Source organism: Peromyscus californicus, unplaced genomic scaffold, assembly GCF_007827085.1.
Source record: "Peromyscus californicus insignis strain IS unplaced genomic scaffold, ASM782708v3 Scaffold_7__1_contigs__length_154581171, whole genome shotgun sequence".
NCBI classification, from domain to species: domain Eukaryota; kingdom Metazoa; phylum Chordata; class Mammalia; order Rodentia; family Cricetidae; genus Peromyscus; species Peromyscus californicus.
The window spans coordinates 14,795,212-14,815,520 of NW_026294595.1; the positions used below are offsets into that span (position 1 = coordinate 14,795,212).

Sequence of the window (20,309 nt, forward strand, 5' to 3'; positions counted from 1 at the left end):
TATATGTTGACTTTTATTTCGAATGTATGTTTGAGTGCCTGCATGTATGTATATGTAGTACTGTGTGCATGCCTGGTGCCCACGGAAGCCAGAAGAGGGTCTCAGATCACCTGTAACTGGAATTACAAGTGATTGTGAACCAGCAAGTGGTTGCTGGGAACTGAACCTGTGTCCTCAAAAGAACAGCACATACTCTTAACTGCCCTGCCATTCTTTTATTCTTTTGTGTATGTGTATGCACATTTGCACACAGGTAGCTGGGGAGGCCAGAAGAGGGTGTCGGATTCCCTGATAGTTGGAGTTACAGGCGGTTATGAACCATCTGGCATGGATGCTGGGAACCAACTTCTGTGTGCTACAAGTGCAACACGTACCCTTAACTGATGAGCCATTTCTCCAGCCTCAGGGAAAAAAAATTATGATCTTTTTGACCCTCCTTCCATGTTACCTATAATTTTAGTTCCATCATATATTTTTGTAACGATAAATTTTAATATTCAAAGCAGGCACTCTAACAACACCCCTGCCGTCTTTTTCTTCCTTTGCTCGCTTGCCCCACCCCTTTATGAGATAGTCTCATTGTATAGCCCTGACTAGCCTGAAACTGTAGATGAGACCAGGCTGACTTCAGACTGCAGAGGTGATCCTGCCTTTGCCTTCTCCTTTTGATGATTTTTCTTTTTGTTTGTTTGTTTGAGACAGGGTTTCTTGTGTAACCCTGGCTGCCCTGGAACTCACTCTGTATGTAGACCGGGCTGGCCTTAAACTCAGAGATCAGCTTGCCTCTGCCTTCCAAGTGATGGGATTAAAATCATGCCCCCCCCCACCTGACTTCTTTTTTTCTTCCTTCTTTAATTACATATGGTTCATCAGTATTTCAGCACTTCAAGCTACAAGTCTTGTCACCTGGATGAAACATCACTACTTGGTCTGTCACTCTTTTTACAGCTAAAATATTCAATAAATTCTTTAAACATCACATAATAAAATCAGATTTTTGCTGGGCGGTGGTGGCGCACACCTTTAATCCCAGTACTCGGGAGGCAGAGGCAGGAGGATCTCTGTGAGTTCGAGGCCAGCCTGGTCTACAAAGTGAGTTCCAGGAAAGGCGCAATACTACAGAGAAACCCTGTCTCGAAAAACCAACAACAACAACAAAAAAATCAGATTTTCTTCTTGGTGAAATTATGAGACTTTTTTTTTTTTTTTTTTTTTTTTTTTGGTTTTTCGAGACAGGGTTTCTCTGTGTAGCTTTGCACCTTTCCTGGGACTCACTTGGTAGCCCAGGCTGGCCTCGAACTCACAGAGATCCGCCTGGCTCTGCCTCCCGAGTGCTGGGATTAAAGGCGTGCGCCACCACCGCCCGGCCAAAGTTATGAGACTTTTAAACCATGGGCAGTTCTGTGTGAGCTCCATGGTAAACATGATATGGATGGGTGTCTCCATCAACGCAGATCCACTCCTGCTCACCCACCACTGCCGGTACCTCAGTCTGTTTTCCTGTGTCTTAGGGTTACTACTGGCTGTGATGATACACCATGACCAAAGCAACCTAGTGTAGACGAATTTCTAAAAATGGTCTTACTAATAAAAAACATGGAGCCAGAAATTTGGGTTAAAGCCTTAGATCAGGGAAATATGGAAAGCCACCAGCTAACCTCACATCAACTCCGCAGCTTCCAAGGAGAACAATTTCCTGTCTACCCAGGTTTATAGGACTTGCTTTTCTGCCCTCTCATTGGCTCTTAGTCCAGCTACCTCACTTCCTCTCCCCCCCCCCCCAGCAGAGGACTGAACCCAGGGTCTTGTGCTTGCTAGGCAAGCGCTCTACCACTGAACTAAATCCCCAACCTCCTCACTTCCTCTTTCTACACAACTCTGTCACTGTCTTTCTGTACAGACCTCCAGGTCTCTATGGTTAGTACTGGGATTAAAGGCATGTAAGTATAATAACTATATACAATATATACAAGCAATAAATACATCAACAATGTCTGGTCCATTTGCATTGTACAAATTCCATTATCCTATTTTGGTGAGTCCAAAATGTATCTAATTCACTTTCTATCCTAACTTACATTACCAACAGAAAACTATCTTATGATGTCTTTCAAACTTATACACTTAACGCCTCTTAGTGAGTTTCTTTTCTGAATTTCTTTTCTTTCTTTTTTTTTTTTTTTTGGTTTTTCGAGACAGGGTTTCTCTGTGTAGCTTTACGCCTTTCCTGGATCTCGCTCTGTAGACCAGGCTGGCCTCTGCCTCTCGAGTGCTGGGATTAAAGGTGTGCGCCACCACCTCCCAGCTCTTTTCTGAATTTCTTAACAAGGAAAACTGTAACTAATCTTTAACTCCCTCAGAGACCTGAGAAGGAAATAATACTACCTAGTAAAACATGAAGTGCAAACAAGTGACTTCTAAAAAATGAGTTATGACAGAAACAGCCAGCTGCCTGGACAGTCACCCGAGGTTTCTCTGCATGTTGGGGCATCATCTTCAGCCTACAGGCTTAGCATATCTGACAGACTCGTTTGTGAAGCAGGATGTACACAAGGCCTACAGCTCGACCCCACATTCGGTGCGAGTATTCCATGTACCAGATAAACTTGAATTCTGCTAGTGTCCTGTCATGATTCAGGATTTTAAATTCTGGAAATTGCTGGGGTTTTTGGAATTTGGCTTCCCATTCTTCTCGACTTGTGGGTGGCTTCATCTCAGCGTCCCATTCTTCTTGGCTTGTGTGTGACTTCGTCTCTTTTATTAAATGCCAGTCTCTCACTGAGAGGTTAGACTCTGTTAACCTAGTTACTCTTTCAAGAATAACTGTTTCAGCTACTGTTCCACTGCACACCAGAAGCCATCGGTCCCCTGCCTGTTCAGCTGCCTTCGAAGGAAGGGGCACTGTACCTTTTCTAGATTGCAAAGCCACTTCAGGTGCTATATTGTCCTGGCCGTATGGCCTGGGATTAAATATGGTGCCATATTGTCCTGGGATTAAAGGCATGCACCACCACCACCGCTGGCTCACTCCAGCTTCTATGTGTGTGACTTGTGAGGTTGAGTCCTTATGCTTTCATTGTAAGCATGTTACCAATCAACCATCTCCCTGATCCTCTCAGAATTCTTTGCTAGCATCAAATCATGACAGCCTTTTGTGATTTCTAGACATTCTGGTGTTTCCCACGTAACAGTCAGGTGTGTTGTTTCTTAACCATCTTTTCTGCACAAGATACAGGGTTTGTGTTAATCCTTGCATGTGGTGGTGGCTTGCTCAGTGCTGTGTTGAGATGGTGCCTGTGCCTCAGCTGTGTGTAAAATGCAGCTTCTCTAGCCCTGGCTTGGCTTTGGCCCTTTTGGAGAAAGATCAGCCTTTCCCCAGGGAACTCATGTTGCTGTTGTGCATTTACTTGTGACGTCCATGGGATCTGTGTGCTTTCTCAACGCTACTGCTCTGGTCATCGTGGTTATAGCAGTATTAACTCAATGGTGCAGTTTGTTCTCTCCAGCTTTATTCCCAGTTTTCAAAACTGAACTATTTTTATTCTTAGGGCAATACATACAAATCTTAGAATTAGCTTCCCTGTAGTTAAAAAATCTGCTGGAGCCGGGCGGTGGTGGCGCACGCCTTTAATCCCAGCACTCGGGAGGCAGAGCCAGGCGGATCTCTGTGAGTTCGAGGCCAGCCTGGGCTACCAAGTGAGTTCCAGGAAAGGCGCAAAGCTACACAGAGAAACCCTGTCTCGAAAAACAAAAAACAAAAAACAAACAAAAAAAAAATCTGCTGGGATTTGATTGGCTGTGTCGAGTCCAGTGATGTGTGGAGTTGACACCGCTGTGCAGTGCTAAGTCCCTGCTCTCTCTCAGCTTGTGCCCCAGGTGCTCACTTGCGGGTTCTCCTTCTTAGGATGTGTTTACTTACGGACCGGGGACATTTATGTAAATGAATAGGTCACCTGTGGGAAGAAACAACTTCGTCTCTTCTTCCATTGTGTCACTTTTCTTTCCTTCGCTCACCCTGTCCCGCCTGCTCAGGCTGCAGCATGAGACTGAGGGGCCTGGTCAGAGTGGGTGTCCTTGCTGTGTGTGCTCCAGCCTTCACTGGTGCTGTGATGTCCTGGAGGGGTGCTCTGATGTCCTGGAGGGGTGCTGTGATGTCCTGGAGGGGTGCTCTGATGGCCCTGGAGGGGTGCTGTGATGTCCTGGAGGGGTGCTGTGATGGCCTGGAGGGTTCTGTGATGTCCTGAAGGGTTCTGTGATGTCACTGGAGGGGTGCTGTGATGTCCTGGAGGGGTGCTGTGATGTCCTGGAGGGGTGCTGTGATGTCCTGGAGGGGTGCTGTGATGTCCTGGAGGGGTGCTGTGATGTCCTGGAGGGTTCTGTGATGTCACTGGAGGGGTGCTGTGATGTCCCTGGAGGATGCTGTGATGTCCTGGAGGGGTGCTGTGATGTCCTGGAGGGGTGCTATGATGTCCTGGAGGGGTGCTGTGATGTCCCTGGAGGATGCTGTGATGTCCTGGAGGATGCTGTGATGTCCTGGAGGATGCTGTGATGTCCTGGAGGGGTGCTGTGATGTCCTGGAGGGGTGCTGTGATGTCCTGGAGGGGTGCTGTGATGTCCTGGAGGGGTGCTGTGATGTCCTGGAGGGGTGCTGTGATGTCCTGGAGGATGCTGTGATGTCCTGGAGGATGCTGTGATGTCCTGGAGGGGTGCTGTGATGGCCTGGAGGGGTGCTGTGATGTCCCTGGAGGGGTGCTCTGATGTCCTGGAGGGGTGCTCTGATGGCCCTGGAGGGGTGCTGTGATGGCCTGGAGGGTTCTGTGATGTCCTGGAGGGTTCTGTGATGTCCTGGAGGGGTGCTGTGATGTCCCTGGAGGGGTGCTGTGATGTCCCTGGAGGGGTGCTGTGATGTCCTGGAGGGGTGCTGTGATGTCCTGGAGGGGTGCTGTGATGTCACTGGAGGGGTGCTGTGATGTCCTGGAGGGGTGCTGTGATGTCCTGGAGGGGTGCTGTGATGTCCCTGGAGGGGTGCTGTGATGTCCTGGAGGGGTGCTGTGATGTCCTGGAGGGGTGCTGTGATGTCCTGGAGGGGTGCTGTGATGTCCTGGAGGGGTGCTGTGATGTCCTGGAGGGGTGCTGTGATGTCCTGGAGGGGTGCTGTGATGGCCTGGAGGGGTGCTGTGATGTCCCTGGAGGATGCTGTGATGTCCCTGGAGGATGCTGTGATGTCCTGGAGGGGTGCTGTGATGTCCTGGAGGGGTGCTGTGATGTCCTGGAGGGGTGCTGTGATGTCCTGGAGGGGTGCTGTGATGTCCCTGGAGGGGTGCTGTGATGTCCTGGAGGATGCTGTGATGTCCTGGAGGATGCTGTGATGTCCTGGAGGGGTGCTGTGATGGCCTGGAGGGGTGCTGTGATGTCCCTGGAGGGGTGCTGTGATGTCCTGGAGGGGTGCTGTGATGTCCTGGAGGGGTGCTGTGATGTCCTGGAGGGGTGCTGTGATGTCCTGGAGGGGTGCTGTGATGTCCTGGAGGATGCTGTGATGTCCTGGAGGATGCTGTGATGTCCTGGAGGGGTGCTGTGATGTCCTGGAGGGGTGCTGTGATGGCCCTGGAGGGGTGCTGTGATGTTACTGGAGGGGTGCTGTGATGTCCTGGAGGGGTGCTGTGATGTCCTGGAGGGGTGCTGTGATGTCCTGGAGGGGTGCTGGTGCCCCCTTCCTGATGAGCTGCTCCCTAGTAGTTGACTAAGATTTTGTTTGTTTTGTTTAAATCATGACTGAAGGTTTTGTCACATGCTTTTTGCTTTAAGTGACACATTCCTATGGATTTTCTTGGTCCTCTCATGGTGGCAGCTTATGCTAATTGATCTACACATGTTGAACCAGCTTTGCTTCCCTGGAATGAGCACCATTTGGCTGTGATATGCTCCTATTCTTATATCTCGCTGGGTTAGAGCTGATAGCATTTGATTGAGGACTTTTGTCTATTTGGTCTGCAGATTTACTTTTGTTACTCCACAGTTTCAGTTACTCTGGTTTAACTGAGATCCAAAGATAGTTAAATGGAAAGAAATCCCAGAAATAAGCAATTCCTAAGTTTTAAATTATGCACTATTACATGGCATGAAATCTCACTCCATCCTGGTATCGGCTTCCTGCCTATGGCACCCGAGGTGTCAATCACCCCTTCTAGCATGTCCACCCTGTTTCCTACCCACTCAGTCACTTAACCATCTCAGGTATCAGATGGATGCATGGTATCGAAGGGCTTCTATCTCTGTAGCCCTTGTTTTCCCTGGTGGGTACCTGAGCACAGGCATAGCGACGCTGGGAACTCAAGCCTGCCGGAGAAAAGGGGAAATGTGCTGTGTCCTGTGTATTTACTTGTGCATTGTGTGTACTTGTTAGTGCGAGAGTTTTAATCTGTTTGTGGATACATGCATGTGGAAACTGGAAGCTGACCTAGGTGTCTTTTGCCTTTAATTTCTGGAGTATGGAAGACAGCTGCTGGGAATTCATTTTCTGTTTGGTTTAAGTCACCAGTTATGGGATCAGGAAAGCTCAGTGGGATGAGAGAGGACAGGTAAGCAGGATGCCAGTCTAGTACCACAGAACCTTGGACTGGTGGTTCTGCAGGTCCAGCTGGGGGTGGGGCTGACACTGGCATGTTGGGATTGGCTATTTCCTCATAGTTTCAGGAGCCAGGTCGTTAGAGGTCATACTGCTAGAGGTCAGCGGGGTAGGGGTGGGATCCCAACTGATTAGAGGACTCAGACATTGTGGCCATGAAAGAAGATGGTTAGTGGCCAGGGTCAGCCTTAGGAAAACCTGAGAGGTGGAACACTGTGTCCCCTGAGTAATTGGCACTTTTCACAAGAGCTTTTGCTAGACCAGGGCCCCAGGCCCAGGTGGCATGTATAGAAGTCATGGGTGGCCATAAGTGAGCTACTAGAAAGGAAGGCTACAATGCTTCCAGGCTAAGGACCTAAGCTGAGGAGCCCATTTGCAGGGGAGGCTGCAGGAGGCCACTTGGTGACAGACATGCCCACAGATACCTTTGCTTGATTGGTTGGTTTTTTGAGACAGTCACTATATAACATTGACTGGCCTGGAACTTGCTATGTAGACCAGGCTGGCCTTGAACTCATAGAAATCTGCTTGCATCTGCCTCCTGAGTGCTGGAATTAAAGGTATGCACCACCATACCTGACACAGACAACCTGTTTTGTTTTTGAGCAGGCTTTCTCTATGTGGCCCAGGCTCTCTTGGAACTCACACAGTATGTAGACCAGGCTGGCCTCAAACTCAGAGATCTGCCTGCCTCTGCCTTTTGAGTGCTGGGATTAAAGGTGTGTGCTACCACATGGAGCTGTTTGTTGTTGTTGTTGTTTTTTAAAGTCTCACTATGTAGTCCTGGCTGACCACAAATGCCTTTTAAAAATTGCTTTTAACATGTGTTTGGTGTGTGTGCATGGAAGTGGCTTTGGAACTGGGTAATGGATGGAGCAGGGAGGACTCGAAAAGCCCGGGGAAACTCCGGGGAGGGTGCAGAAGGGAGCCCTAGAAACATCTGAAATGTGTCAGGGATGACCCCTGGCCGTGGTGCTGCAGGTGCATCTCATGCAGCAGCTGGCTGGGGTGTTGCAGACAGTAGAGGGCCCTGGACATTGCAGGTGCAGAACCACTGCAGATTGACCACTGGGACGGCACCTAGTGGAACCTTGGAATTGGGGCTGCCCAGACTGTAGGGCTGCCAGGTACAGCTCCCACCTAGGAGAACTGCCATCAGCAGACCTGCTGTAAGCTGCTGTGGCTGAGCCCTGTAAAGCCATGGAGGTGGTCTGCCAAGGCCTCGGACCAGCCCTGCACCATGTGTCTAGAAGGCAAATATAAGATGATGCTTAATTCTCTGGTGTTAGCGTTTCATAGGGTTTGCACTGTTGGGTTTTGGATATTATGGGATCTGATTCTTGTATCTCAAATGTTTCTCCCTTCTGGAATGAAAAGGCCTATATGATGTCTGCCCCACAAGGGTACCTCGGAGATGTTTCATTTATTTGTCTCAAATGTTCTAGGTGGCGGGAGTTTGCATCCTGTGAATGTGCCTTACCCAAATCTATTTCAGACAAGACTCTGACTGGATCCATAGCTTGTGAGCTGGTATTAGGAGTTAAGATTTGGAGACTTTTAGGGGTGCGGACAGATGGTTCTGTTAAGTGGCTGCTCTTCCAGAGGACCTGGGTTGGAGTCTCAGAACCCACATGGTGGGTCACAGCTCTAACTCCCGTACCAGGGGGTCTGATGCCCTCTTCTGGCCTTCTCGGGCACTGCATACATGTGATACACAGGCATGCATGAAGGCAAAACACCCATACATATAAATAAATTTGTTTTGTTTTGTTTTGTTTTTTTTTTTTTTTGGTTTTTCGAGACAGGGTTTCTCTGTGTAGCTTTGCGCCTTTCCTGGATCTCGCTCTGTAGCCCAGGCTGGCCTCGAACTCACAGAGATCCGCCTGCCTCTGCCTCCCGAGTGCTGGGATTAAAGGCATGCGCCACCACCGCCCGGCTGTTTTGTTTTTTTGAGACAGGGTTTCTCTGTGTAGCCCTGGCTGTCCTGGAACTTGCTCTTAGCCCAGGCTGGCCTCGAATTCTGAGATCCACTTGGCTCTGCCTCCTGAGTGCTGGGATTAAAGGTGTGTTGTCACCTCTCCCAGCAAAGTAATTTTTTTAAAAATAAAAGATTTGCAAATTTTCTGGATAGAATGAATTTGTTTTTTTGTTTGTTTGTTTTTGAGACAGGGTTTCTCTGTGTAGCTCTGACTGTCCTGGAACTTACTCTATAGACCAGGCTGACCTTGAACTCACAGAGATCCAACTGCTGAATGCTGCTGGGTTTAAAGGCGTGTGCCACCACTGCCCAGCAGTTGAGACCTTTTATGTGTCTTATATTTCTCCCACATGCAGCCTTTGGCTGCACTAAGGCAGGCATGAGCTAAAGGGGGCATACAATACTATGGTTTAGATGTTTATCCCCTCTAAAACTCATGTTGACTTTTTTGTTTTGTTTTTGTTTTTCAAGGCAGGGTTTCTCTGTGTAACAGCCCTGGCTGTCCTGGAACTTGCTTTGTAGAAAAAAGGCTGGCCTCGAACACACAGAGATCTACCTGCCTCTGCCTCCCAAGTGCTGGAACTAAAGGCATGTGCCACTGAGTCTAGCTAAGATTGATTTATTTATTTTATGTGAGTGCTCTATTTGCATGCACACCTTTATGCCAGAAGAGGGCATCAGATCCCACTATAGATGGTTGTGAGCCAACTTGTGGTTTCTGGGAATTGAACTCAGGACCTCTGGAAGAGCAACCAGTACTCATAACTGCTGAGTCATCTCTCCAGCCCCTCATGTTGAAATTTAATGATCACTGTAACAGTATTTAGAGAAAATTAAGGGGTAAAGGCCCCACCTTCATGGGTGGGATTGGTGCCATTATACAGAGGTGAGTTCTACCATCTCTAGTTCTCTCTTCTACCAAACCGTGATGTGCTGAGGCTCTTACCACATGCTGGCCCCTTCATCTTGGACTTCCTGGCCTCCACAGCTGTGAGCCAGTTACATGGAGTCTCAGTTGTCCTTTTTATAGCAGCAAAAATAGACTAAGACAAGACTAAATATTTTTGTCTCATCCAAATTCATATGTTGAAACTTGTGTCCAATGAGACAGTATTTGGAGGTGATTGGATCATGAAAATAGAACTTTGTGGGCCTGGGAAAGTGCATTCATGCTCCACCATGTGAGATCTGTCAGAAGATAGTCTTTCTTACCCAGGAAATGGCCCTCACAGGCCACCCAATCTGCAGCGCCCTGACCTTAAACCTGTGGCCTCCAGACCGTGAGAAATAAACTGTTGCCCAGGAGCCTCTCAGGCCATGGTGTTTCCTTAAAGCAGTGAGTGGACTAAGACACAGGACTATTCGGTCTTTAACAAAGCTTGGAGGTGCTGGGATTTGCTTGGTGGCCCAGGCTGTGGTCTGACTTGGTGGGTTTTCTCTGGGCACTGTAGAAGGGGTATGTCCTGCTAGTGGGTAGAATGTTCTTCACAGACCTGTTCCATACAGTTAGTTCCTTGTCAGAGGCTGAATTCTACACCCTACACCACCCCCAGAGAACTCCTAGACCACCAGAATAGGAAGTAGGATCCTTAGAAAGGTAATCAAATTAAGACAGACGTCAAAGTGGTTCCTAATCCAGCCATGGCCCAGTGTCCTTATAAAAAGGGAGCTTTTGACAGACACACAGCAAAGGTGACAGTCACAGGGGAAGGACACCTGTGTGACGGCAGAAGACAGGGGTGTTGCTGCCACAAACCAAGATTGGTTCAGGTCACTAGGAGTCAGGAAAGACAAAGACAACCCTCTTGGCCCTGTTGACCTCCAGAGCCAAGGACCCTACTATTTGTGCCTTGGGAGTGCTCCATGCGGTGGCAGCAGCTCCGTCTGGGACACTGGCTGTCACTAGGCTGCCCCACAGCCCTGGGCAGCTTTATTTTTGGCTGCATCTGAGGCTCTTCTGAAGCTCCCTTCTCCACAGAGCACTGTTCCCGACAGGGCTGCTTCTCCTGTGTGCCGACTTCGGTGGCACTAGGGTGGCAGCTCTCAACCCTGGGTTCTGGGATGACATTTGTCTCTTCTCTAACCCAGCTGTGCTGGCAGACTTGAGGAGGTCTCACAGGCCAGCAGAATTGGATCGAAGTTTTTATTCAGTATGTGGTGCACACCTGCCATCGTATCACTCAGGAGGCCTCAGCAGGAGGATCACAAATTTGAGGCCAGCCTGAGCTACGTAGTGATACCTGTTTTTTTTTTTTTGTTGTTTGTTTGTTTTTTTTGGGGGGGGGGTTTCTCTGTGTAGCTTTGCACCTTTCCTGGATCTTGCTCTGTAGACCAGGCTGGCCTCGAACTCACAAAGATCCACCTGCCTCTGCCTCCCGAGTGCTGGGATTAAAGGCGTGTGCCACCACCACCCGGCGTGATACCCGTTTTTAAAAAAAGGTTCTTTTTATATATATATCATTTTTGATTTATGATTAGATTTTGTGTTCACTGGTTCTCTGGTTTGCCTACCTATAATGGAATGGTTATTTGAACATTCTAATTTTCTGTTAGTTTATTATAATTTTAACTCTTTGTATAGTAGTTTTAGTATTCCAAAGATTAAAAAATACACTGTAGGGCCAGTGCATCCGGTAAGGTGCTTCCTGCCAAGCCTGAGGACCAGAGTCTGAGCCCCCGAACTCACATTGGAAGAAAACCAACTCCTGCAAGTTGTCCTCTGGCCCCAAAAGTGCTGTCAGGTGCCCCCCAAAATGTTAAGAAAATTTAAACATGACTTAAGTTTTCAGTGGTCTGCTTGGAGTTATTCTGAACTTGAATTCAAATGTAGAATTCCCACAGTGTGCCCTATTGTAGCTGTACTTAACTCCACCAGCAGATGTAGAATTCCTTCTTTTCGCTTTCCTGAGCCTCCCCCTCATTTGGTCATTTAGCCAGATAATTGGGGTTCTAGTCACCTAGCTGCCCTGCCTTCCTCCTTCCTCGACGGAAGCACAGTAGGGTCCCTATGGCAAAAGGACAGAGGGAGAAAAGTCACACAGTGTCCCATCTTCTTGGGACTGTCGTTATAAGACAATATAGCTGTCTCCTACCACCACTAGGGTGCCCCAAAGAGACAGCGAATGCACGCAGCTCAAGTCAGTGCTTGGGGCTGCTCTTTGGGCCCTGGTGCTCCTTCCAGGCTCTAGCTGCATGGAGTCAGGCCCAGAGTGAACACCGCCAGCGAAGGGCTGCCCCCTGCCCCGCGCATCTCTCCTGCCCCGCACATCTCCAGGTTCTCAGTTCTCACACCGGTCAATTGCAGCCACATCTGTGGAGCTGGAGTCCCAGACCTGTTCTGTCTATTCTGGAACCAGACCGTCTCCCCGTGAGTCAACACTGAATCTCTCACCACCACTGCTGGAGGTAGGATGGGTGTCTCCCCTCTTAGATTCTATTTTTACTTTGTACATATGGGGGTGAACACACCATGGTGGTGTATGGAGGTCAGAGGATAACTTGTAGGAGTTGGTTCTTCTACACTGTGGGTCCTGAGGAACGACGTCAGATAGGCTTGGTAGCAGGCTCCCTTACTGAGCCATCCTGCCTGCCCCGTGACACCTCTTCCGCCCTCCCACGATGCTCGGTCTACTTGGCAAGTGAAGCCCAACATTTAAAAGTTGAACTTGTGGTGTGTTCCTGTTATTCCAGTCCAGTTTTATATTTCTGCATTTTCCCGACTGCTCCCTGGTTTTGCCCCATAGTGCATTGTTTCTGTTCTACAGGTGCTGTTTTCTTTGTACTTTAAATCAGACAAATCCAGTCCTTCCCAGGCAGTTGCTACTTCTCAGAAGTATGTTTGAACTTGTTGGACTCAGTTCTTAGGGCTCTGAACTCCTCGTTTGAGGCTCATCTTGTGCAGAATGGTCGGTCAGCATTGTTCCTTTGTCAAGCCAGGGAGGGAACCTGGGCCTAAGACATGCAGGGCAAGTGCTCCCCAGTGAGACCCAGCCCAGCCTCCACACAACTGTCTCCTCCTCGCTTTCCTTAAAGGCTTTGTGGACTGCCCCGCGGTCCTGGTGCTTTCCAGTGGATGCTGCCTCCTGCCCCTCGGCACTGCTGCTCATCTGGTGGATGCTCCTGCATCTTGCCCTCCAACATCAGCAACAGGTCACAGACAAGGCCTGCCCCATCGCCAAGATACGCAGCCAGTGTGGTTCCCACCAGAAGCATGGGAAGCAACCCCTGCTCACTTGCTGGCTTGGACCTGGGAGGACATTTGCCCTGTTCACTCAGTCTCGAGTAAGCTTTCTCTGTTCTTTGTAGCAGGGAAACTTTTAAATGAGATCCCAGTTCTTACTTGGGTCACTCTGGATGCTAGCCCTATCAGAGCCCCAAATCTTCCCGACTGCCACCATCACACACAGAACCCTTAACTGGATAAGGTAGATGATGGGAGCCCCCAGGCTGGCCTAAAGCTACCCTTCTGCACCTCGGGTCCTCACACATTCTAGGAGTCTTTGTTTTGGTGGCACTGGAAATTGAACCCAGGGCATGATAGGCAAGCACTATTACCACTAAGCCACAACCCCCAACTTTCTTTTACTTTTTAAAGCCAGAGACTAACCCAGTTGCCTAGATCAGCCCTGAACTTGTTCTGTAGTGCAGGCAGGTTTTTAACTCCCTATCCTCCTGCCTCAGCCCTTGAGGAGCAAGGATCACAGGCCTGTACCACTGTACCCTGCTCTAGGAGCTCTCTCCGGATGGCACTGTGTTAAAGCTCACCCTCTCCCAAGCACTGAACTAGGCTTGGCGGTGTCCACCTCCTGCATCCACCAGCACTCAGCCAGTCGTGGACAGGCATCCCTGAAGTCCAGGGATACACACCTGAACCAGCACTTCCTCTTCAGCCCCCCGGAGGATCCCTGGGGCAGAGGTCACCAGGATGACAATGGCGGGCAGAGCCTGGGCCCCTCCCTATAAACAGACTAGATGGCATGTGCTGTTGCCAACTTTTTATTCATTAACCCAAACAGTTCATGAGTGCAACATGCAGCACCCATGGTCCACTGCAGGCTGCTCAGTCAGTAGCGCAAAGTATCAGAGGCCAGATCCTATGGCCTGTCACCCAAGGTACACTCAGGACATCCAAGGGTGTGGGTTTTGCTGTGTAAAAGGTACCCAGGCAGTGGTCAGTCTGGAGCTGTGTGAGCTGCCAGCCCAGGGGAAAGGGTAGGTGAAGAACAGGACTTCCACTGTCCCGTGTACCCCAAGCTGGCCAAGAGGCTGACATGGGGTCTCTGGTGCTGCCAACAAGGGCTACCCTAGTGCTGAGCCTGACGGCTAAGTGAGCAAGTTGCATGTGAGTGTGCTGGGGTCAGGCTGTCCCCTCCTAAGGCATTACTGCTATGAGCTACTCTGCCCCGGTGCAGTAAAGAACCGCGGGGTACGGTTTTCCCCAGTGGGTCCCAGTGGCTCGAGTCCCTGATGCCTTCAGCGCCTGTGGCTGGTAAACCAAGAGAAGAAGGGGCGTGGGCGTGGGCGCGGGGCCTGGAGGACACGGACAGTGCGTGGTGAACGCCAGGCTTTGATAGTGGCATCATCGCTGGCTGTCAACAGGAGCTCCTGCTCCTGGGGGCTAAAGGCCACCGAGTTGACCACATCCTCGTGCCGCAGCTTGGCTAGGCAGATGTTGTAGTGGCGGTCCCAGATATAGCCATGCCGATCTTCAGCCCCACTGTGGGATAGCATCTGGATGAGCCCACACCCACCTGCTGAGCCCGTACCCAAGCCCTGGGGCCCACCTGAGCCCACACCTGGCCACAAAATCCCTGCTGACATCCAGGAAGATGAAGAAGCACTCGTCATTGGGGGTGTAGGCACGGTGCGCTCGCAGAGCCCGCTTCACCTCCCGCATGGTCTTGAGGTCAAACACCAGCAGGTCGATCTCCTCTGCAATGGGTGGTGGCTGCATGGGGTCAGCTACCACTGAGCCAGGAGGCCAGGCACGGCTGTTCACATACAGGTACCTGAGCATGGGATACATGTTAGGTACAAGCATGCTATTAGATCGGGGCCATCTGTGGTGTCCCACCCAGCACACCAGGCCCACCTGTTATCAGGAGACAGGCCCATGCCAATGATGTGCCCATGCACGTCAATGACATGGTCCAGTGCATCAAAGAAGGCATCGGAGCCCCGGCCCTCACCCAGCACAGGCCCTGCTGTAGTCATCTGGTGTGGCAGGATTTGTTTGATGCCTGCATGGAGACCAGGGTGAGGGGTCATCCGGAGCCTGCAGGGACATCACCACCAGGCACTCCCACTCCAAGAACAGCCCTCATGGTCCACAAGCACTGCCGACACTTACGACTCAAGCACGGCTGCCCACCTGGTCACTGGCCAACCAATCCCCTGCCTGGGTTTCACCACTCTAACACAGAATCAAGTGTGTCAAGGCCAGAGCTGTATCCCAAGGCACGATCCAAGCTGTGCTTGTGGACTTGCTGTCTGGGGAGCACCACAGTGGCTGTCGACCCTCCCAGGCCCAGCTCTGCCCTGCCCATCATTACCGATCTGATGTGGTGAGTAGGTGAGGCAGCCAGTGGTGAAGATGAGGTACTTGTTCCTGGTGTCAGCATCACTAGACTCGGGGGGCTTGGTGTGGCTCTGAGCCAGCAGCTCAGCCACCTTGGTCTCCAGTGCACAATCTGATAGCTGTGCATGTCCATCCAACATGCTATCCAACATGCGCCGCAAACCTTCCTTGACACGGCCAGAACCAGAGGTGTGCAAACCCGGGTCAGGGTCCTCCTCCTCTTCACTGTCCCCACCTAGGTCAAAGACTCGGCAGGGGAGCCCAGGCTGGTCGCCAGCATCCAGCAGGAGGTCCGGGCTATCAAAGCGGCTGCAGTCAGCCACCATTACTGTACGGATGGTGCTAGCGTTGAGGTTCTGGATCTTAAAGAGCCGCTTTACCACGTTCACATTCTCTGACTCCACATCCTACATGGGACACAAGCCAAGGCCCGCAACAGGTGGGTGCTGGCCAGAGAGCCAGGCCTGGAGAGCAGCCTACCCTAGGTCCTGCATCTGCTCTTCCACGTCCAGCCCTTCCCACACCATCCTCTCTATTTCCCCTGCGCTACCCCACCTGTCTGCCCAGCCTGTCCCTGCCCCAGTCTGAACCTGGAAGGCATTGTTGAGCCACAGCACTGAACAGGAGGTGATATCTCCAATGCGGTGCAGGTTCCCCGAAATGAGGCTGGTTTCTGTGAGCCAGCAGCCAAACACATCGTAGGGCTTGTTTCGCACACGGGACAGCAGGACGAAGGAGTCTGTGGGGAAGGCCACAGCTGGGCATGCTGCTGACAGGCACAACGACGAGGGCAGCCCAACCCAGTGCCCACACTCACCTAGGCTGATGACAGCTATCTCGCCTGAGGAGGAGTTGTGTGGCCCTAGGAACACCCCGGAGGCCAGCAGCAGTGAGTCATCTTGGTTGAACTGGGAGAACTGGGTGTAGCTCCAGTTGTATGGCCTCATATCTGCACTGTGCAGCAGGGAGATGGTCAGGTCGTTGTTCCAGATCTGTACCAGAGGGGCTGCACGGTAATTACCTGGCCAGTTCACTCCGGCAAGTCTTGACTCTTCTCCACTGAGGGGGTTGAGTCCTCATGGGGTAAGAATCTCGTCCTAGGCCCTTACCACCCACGCTTATCACACCCTACCAATGTAGAGGGCTGGCCCCTGGAGCCAGAGGTTCGAGCTGTTCTTAGCTTGGGGTCTTGTGTGGTCCAGATCAGGCCTCCAGGGCCTATCAGACCCTCTCTGCTTTTCTCCCCAGTGGCTTCTCTTCCCACTGAGTTCTGCTGCATGAGAGAGGCACCCTCACCTTCACAGTGCAGTCCTTGGAGCAGGAAGCAAACTGGTACCCCGAGTGGGAAAAGCTGAGGTGCAGGACCTGGTCGGTGTGCTCCTTCAGTGTCTGCACCTCCACACAGGGTACCATGTCATAGAGCCGTCGGAACTCCTCGTACCAGGACGTGGCCGCTGTGGGCAATATGGTGTCACTCCTGCATGCAAGCCTCCCTTACTAATAAAGACCAAGAGCTGACAGCATGGCTACCAAGAGCTGTACTGTAGGGCCTCTGGAACACACTACTCACCAATTAGGTCTCACCTATCACAGAGACTCCCTCCTCCCAACACGGCCCATGTGCCAGGTCCTCGAGCCATGAGCCCCTGCCCTGAGGCCTGCAGGTTGTGTGTGGGCACTGACCTGGATGGCGGGGCACATCTCGAGCCACATGGTAGTACCGGTAGAACTGCTCCCTCCATAAGAACTCATCCCGGGACACAGCCTGCCACTGGCGGCACACCAGCCCAGCAGTCAGCACATCTGCAGGGTCCAGGCTCAGGAAGATCTGGTAGACCAGGCTGTCGGGGAGCAGGGGCAGGCCCCCCTCGTCCATCGTGACATTCTGCCCAGACGGTCCTGAAACCCACCAGTGGGTGCTCTGAGCCCAGGCCTCCACACGCCCAACCCCAGGGAGAGACTGATGGCCTGGTGCTCCAGACATGGCAGTCCTGGCTGTTCCTCCAGCCCTACCAACTGCCCAGCTGAGAATTCCACTGCACTGAGCATGTGCAGGGGGTACCAGGAGCACTGTCCCACCTAACACTTCTTGAAGCACCCAGACAGTAATGTTTGACCACCTCACATTCTCCAGGGGCACCAAAGGACTTGCTGGACCAGATGGTAAGCATCTCAGTACCAGTCAGCCTAGTGCAACCTGAAGAGTGGGAGGTGGTCCCCATCTTCACACCTCCGGGGGGGGGGGGGACTCTGACACCCTCCCCATTCTCCTGAGCCCAGGGAGACATCTGAGTGCCAAGGCCAGGCAAACAGGTCTGTGCTGCCCAAGCTGGCAGCTAAGTTCTAGTAGTAAGGACCAAGTGACAGACACCCCTCTCTGTCTTTGACCGTGCTGCCCCAAGACTTTAGGCTAGGGCTGACTTTCTTCTGAGAAGGGGCTCCTCCTGGCTAGTGAGTGACCTCTGCCTTGTGGACTCAGGAAAGAGCCTGGCCGGGAGGGTGGTCAGAGTGTATGGGGTTTCTGAATGTCAGAGCAGACAGCGGGGATCGGCCTTGCTGCTTAGCCAGACCGGGCAGCAGCTCCTTCATTCACCTACTGAACACTGCCCGGTGGAGCAGGATGGTGACAGCCTGCCAAGGCCACCACTGGCCAGATAAGGCCACCAAAAGCTGTACATGTGTAGTAGGGATTGCAGGAAAAAAAGCTGGTGACAGTGGACAAGGCCTGTGAAGGTGGCAAAGGCCAGCGAAGGCAGGGCGAGGCTCATGACCTGGACAAGGCCCGAGAAAATAAACGAAGGCCAGTGCGGGGGGCAAAGGGAGACCGAAGGGGGCACCAGGCTGGGGACGGCAGGACTGGGCGTAAGGGGTACAAGGCCGGTGACGAGGGACAGGGCTGATGACACAGGTAAGCACGGCGGGGCCAAAGCCGGGACTCACCGCGGCGCCTCCGCCCGCTGCGCTGCGCCCCGCTTCCGCCGCCGCTCTAGCCCCCGCCTCCGCGTCTTGACCGAGGAGCCAGGCTCGACGCCCTGAGCCCCGAGGCATCGATGGCCACTTCTCTTGCGCCTGCGCCTCGGGCTCCGAGTCTGGGCCGGCGTTTCTTTATGCGCCTGCGCGCGCTCGTGCTCTCGCGCTCCTAGAGCCGTGCTTGTTCCTGGCTCCTGGAAAGGGCGGCAGTAAGGAGCCTGGCCCAGCTGGACGGGTTCGAGACTCAGCGCCGGCTCTCTCTGCTGCTGGGCTTTGGACAAGTAGCTTTATGAGCACGTTGTTGTTGGCTGTGGGGATAAGACCAGTTACTGGCGTGCCAAGGGTTGAGCACTGACCTCAAGTGGAAATCGGGGTGCAGAAGTCAACTCAGATTTTGCACTGGGGACACAATGCCAAGCTCCTGTCCAGGCCAGGTTCTAGGATGGCCCCTAGCTTGGGGTAGGGGTTCAGTAAGCGGAAGACAGATGTGGACTTCCTGGGCTGTGCTTCCTGTGGCACTGGACAGTGGACTCTGACCTGGGACAGTGCAGCCCTCCACCTCCCTGTCCTGTTACCTGCTGTGCCTGACAGGACCGCCATGCTGTCCCCTGGGGCAGTGTTATTCTTCACCCTGCTCTTGACAACCAGTTCACTGGGCCAAAGGGCTCGGAAGCCCTCTGGGTCTACATCCCCCATCAGCACCATCCAGGCCCAGACCAATTTCAATGCTCAGCAGGTAAAAGCTGGGAGTGAGTGGGGGTAGATAAAGGAGCAGCTTGGCAGGATTGGCTCAGGGTGCCCGTTCCCTCAGCCAGTCCTGAGCCCTCCCGATCCACTGCCAGTTTGCAGGGACGTGGCTCCTTGTGGCTGTGGGCTCTGCATGCCGCTTTCTTCAGGAGCAGGGCCACCGGGCCGAGGCCACCACATTGCACACAGCTCCCCAGGGTACAGCTATGGTCGTCAGTACCTTCCGAAAGCTGTGAGTCCCAGTGCGGCCTCCACCTTCACCCCAGCCCCTGAGCCCACCTTACCCTGTCCTCTTGACCCTAAGCCTCACCCCTAGCTCTTCTGTGGCCTGGGTAGACATCCCATATGGCCCCAGCTGGGTTGGAATTCCTAGAGCCTGAGTGACGCTTTATACCATACCTTCTTCCTTCCCCAGAAATGGGATCTGTTGGCAGGTACGCCAACTCTTTGAAGACACAGGGGTCCCCGGCCGCTTCTTGCTCCGAGGTGAGGCAAGGGCATCGCGCAAGAGGGTGCAGGGCTCTTGTGTGAGGTGAGGAGCTGATGTGTGGCTGCTGTGGCTCTGCCTTATCCCCAGGGACCCGTGGGCCAGTGCATGTGGTTGTCGCCGAGACTGACTACCAGAGCTTTGCCATCCTGTATCTGGAGAAGGCGAGGAAGCTGACTGTGAAACTCTATGGTGCGTGCTAATTCGGCTTCCACATATGACCTTGTGCTTTGCATCCTGGAAGGGCTGTCCTGATGGGCTGGGTGACCCCAGATGGACATACGCACCCTCCCCATTCCCTTTCTATCCAGATACTCTCAGTAGCAGGCACCCTGGAAGGAGCAGCTACATGTGGGCTAGTGTGGGGATTAGATGGGGCAGGGACAGACCGCTGACCTGGCTGTGTCCTGGGTCCATTGCCCTGTTGAAACCACAGGAACTCTGTCTATCCCACAGCCCGCTCACTACCCGTGAGTGACTCTGTCCTGAGTGTGTTTGAGCAGCGAGTCAGAGGAGCCAACCTGACAGAACACCAGATCTTTTTCTTTCCCAAGTATGGTGAGTGTCCCCGGCCCAGTCCCCCTCCTGGCTGACACCCTGCCCTCCCTTACTACTGCCTGGGCCCCTAGGTTTCTGCGAGACTGCGGACCAGTTCCACATCCTGAATGGTGAGTGGTGGATGAGCAGGGCAGAGCAGCGGGGCTGAGGTCAGGGTCCTTTCTGCCCCTGCTAAGGCTTGTGTCTGCTGCAGAGGTTCGGAGATGAGGCCACCTGGCGGAGAAGCTGTGGACAGTGGCCTGCCCTCAGAGAGTTCTGAGCACCCTGAACTCGCTCTTGGAGTCTCTCCTGTCTGTCCCCAGAAGGAACCCTTCACACAGCTCTGCTGTTCTGGGGCTTTTCAGTAAACATCAGACTTGGCCCTGGG

General features: G+C 52.4%; 2 protein-coding genes across 2 annotated transcripts; one reads left to right on the forward strand and one right to left on the reverse strand.

Annotated features, from left to right (window-relative positions):
- Positions 1-13,582: 13,582 nt before the first annotated feature.
- Positions 13,583-18,237, reverse strand: Fbxw5 (F-box and WD repeat domain containing 5). Its single transcript, XM_052724720.1, has 9 exons — positions 18,121-18,237; positions 16,864-17,079; positions 16,477-16,634; positions 15,998-16,172; positions 15,771-15,919; positions 15,155-15,587; positions 14,695-14,842; positions 14,399-14,611; positions 13,583-14,319 (listed from the first exon to the last, which is right to left on the reverse strand). Exons 2-9 carry the CDS (start codon positions 17,054-17,056, stop codon positions 14,076-14,078), a joined length of 1,713 nt encoding a protein of 570 aa, XP_052580680.1. The 5' UTR covers positions 17,057-17,079; positions 18,121-18,237; the 3' UTR covers positions 13,583-14,075.
- Positions 18,238-18,327: 90 nt separating this feature from the next.
- C8g (complement C8 gamma chain) lies at positions 18,328-20,302 on the forward strand. Its single transcript, XM_052724721.1, has 7 exons — positions 18,328-18,886; positions 18,993-19,129; positions 19,313-19,383; positions 19,475-19,576; positions 19,841-19,942; positions 20,014-20,052; positions 20,136-20,302. The coding sequence occupies exons 1-7, from the start codon at positions 18,749-18,751 to the stop codon at positions 20,147-20,149; spliced, it is 603 nt and encodes a 200-aa protein (XP_052580681.1). The 5' UTR covers positions 18,328-18,748; the 3' UTR covers positions 20,150-20,302.
- The last annotated feature ends 7 nt before the right edge of the window (positions 20,303-20,309 follow it).

What these genes read in the sequence shown, in the direction of transcription:
- Fbxw5 (XM_052724720.1), bottom strand. Translation starts at nt 17,056, where the DNA reads ATGGACGAGGGGGGCCTGCCCCTGCTCCCCGACAGCCTGGTCTACCAG. An exon ending in AGATGTGCCCCGCCATCCAG is followed by an intron (nt 16,635 to 16,863) that starts GTCAGTGCCCAC and finishes TATTGCCCACAG; the next exon opens with CGGCCACGTCCTGGTACGAG. An exon ending in GATAGCTGTCATCAGCCTAG is followed by an intron (nt 15,920 to 15,997) that starts GTGAGTGTGGGC and finishes CCTTCCCCACAG; the next exon opens with ACTCCTTCGTCCTGCTGTCC.
- C8g (XM_052724721.1), top strand. Translation starts at nt 18,749, where the DNA reads ATGCTGTCCCCTGGGGCAGTGTTATTCTTCACCCTGCTCTTGACAACC. An exon ending in GCTGACTGTGAAACTCTATG is followed by an intron (nt 19,577 to 19,840) that starts GTGCGTGCTAAT and finishes TCTATCCCACAG; the next exon opens with CCCGCTCACTACCCGTGAGT. An exon ending in CTTTTTCTTTCCCAAGTATG is followed by an intron (nt 19,943 to 20,013) that starts GTGAGTGTCCCC and finishes CTGGGCCCCTAG; the next exon opens with GTTTCTGCGAGACTGCGGAC.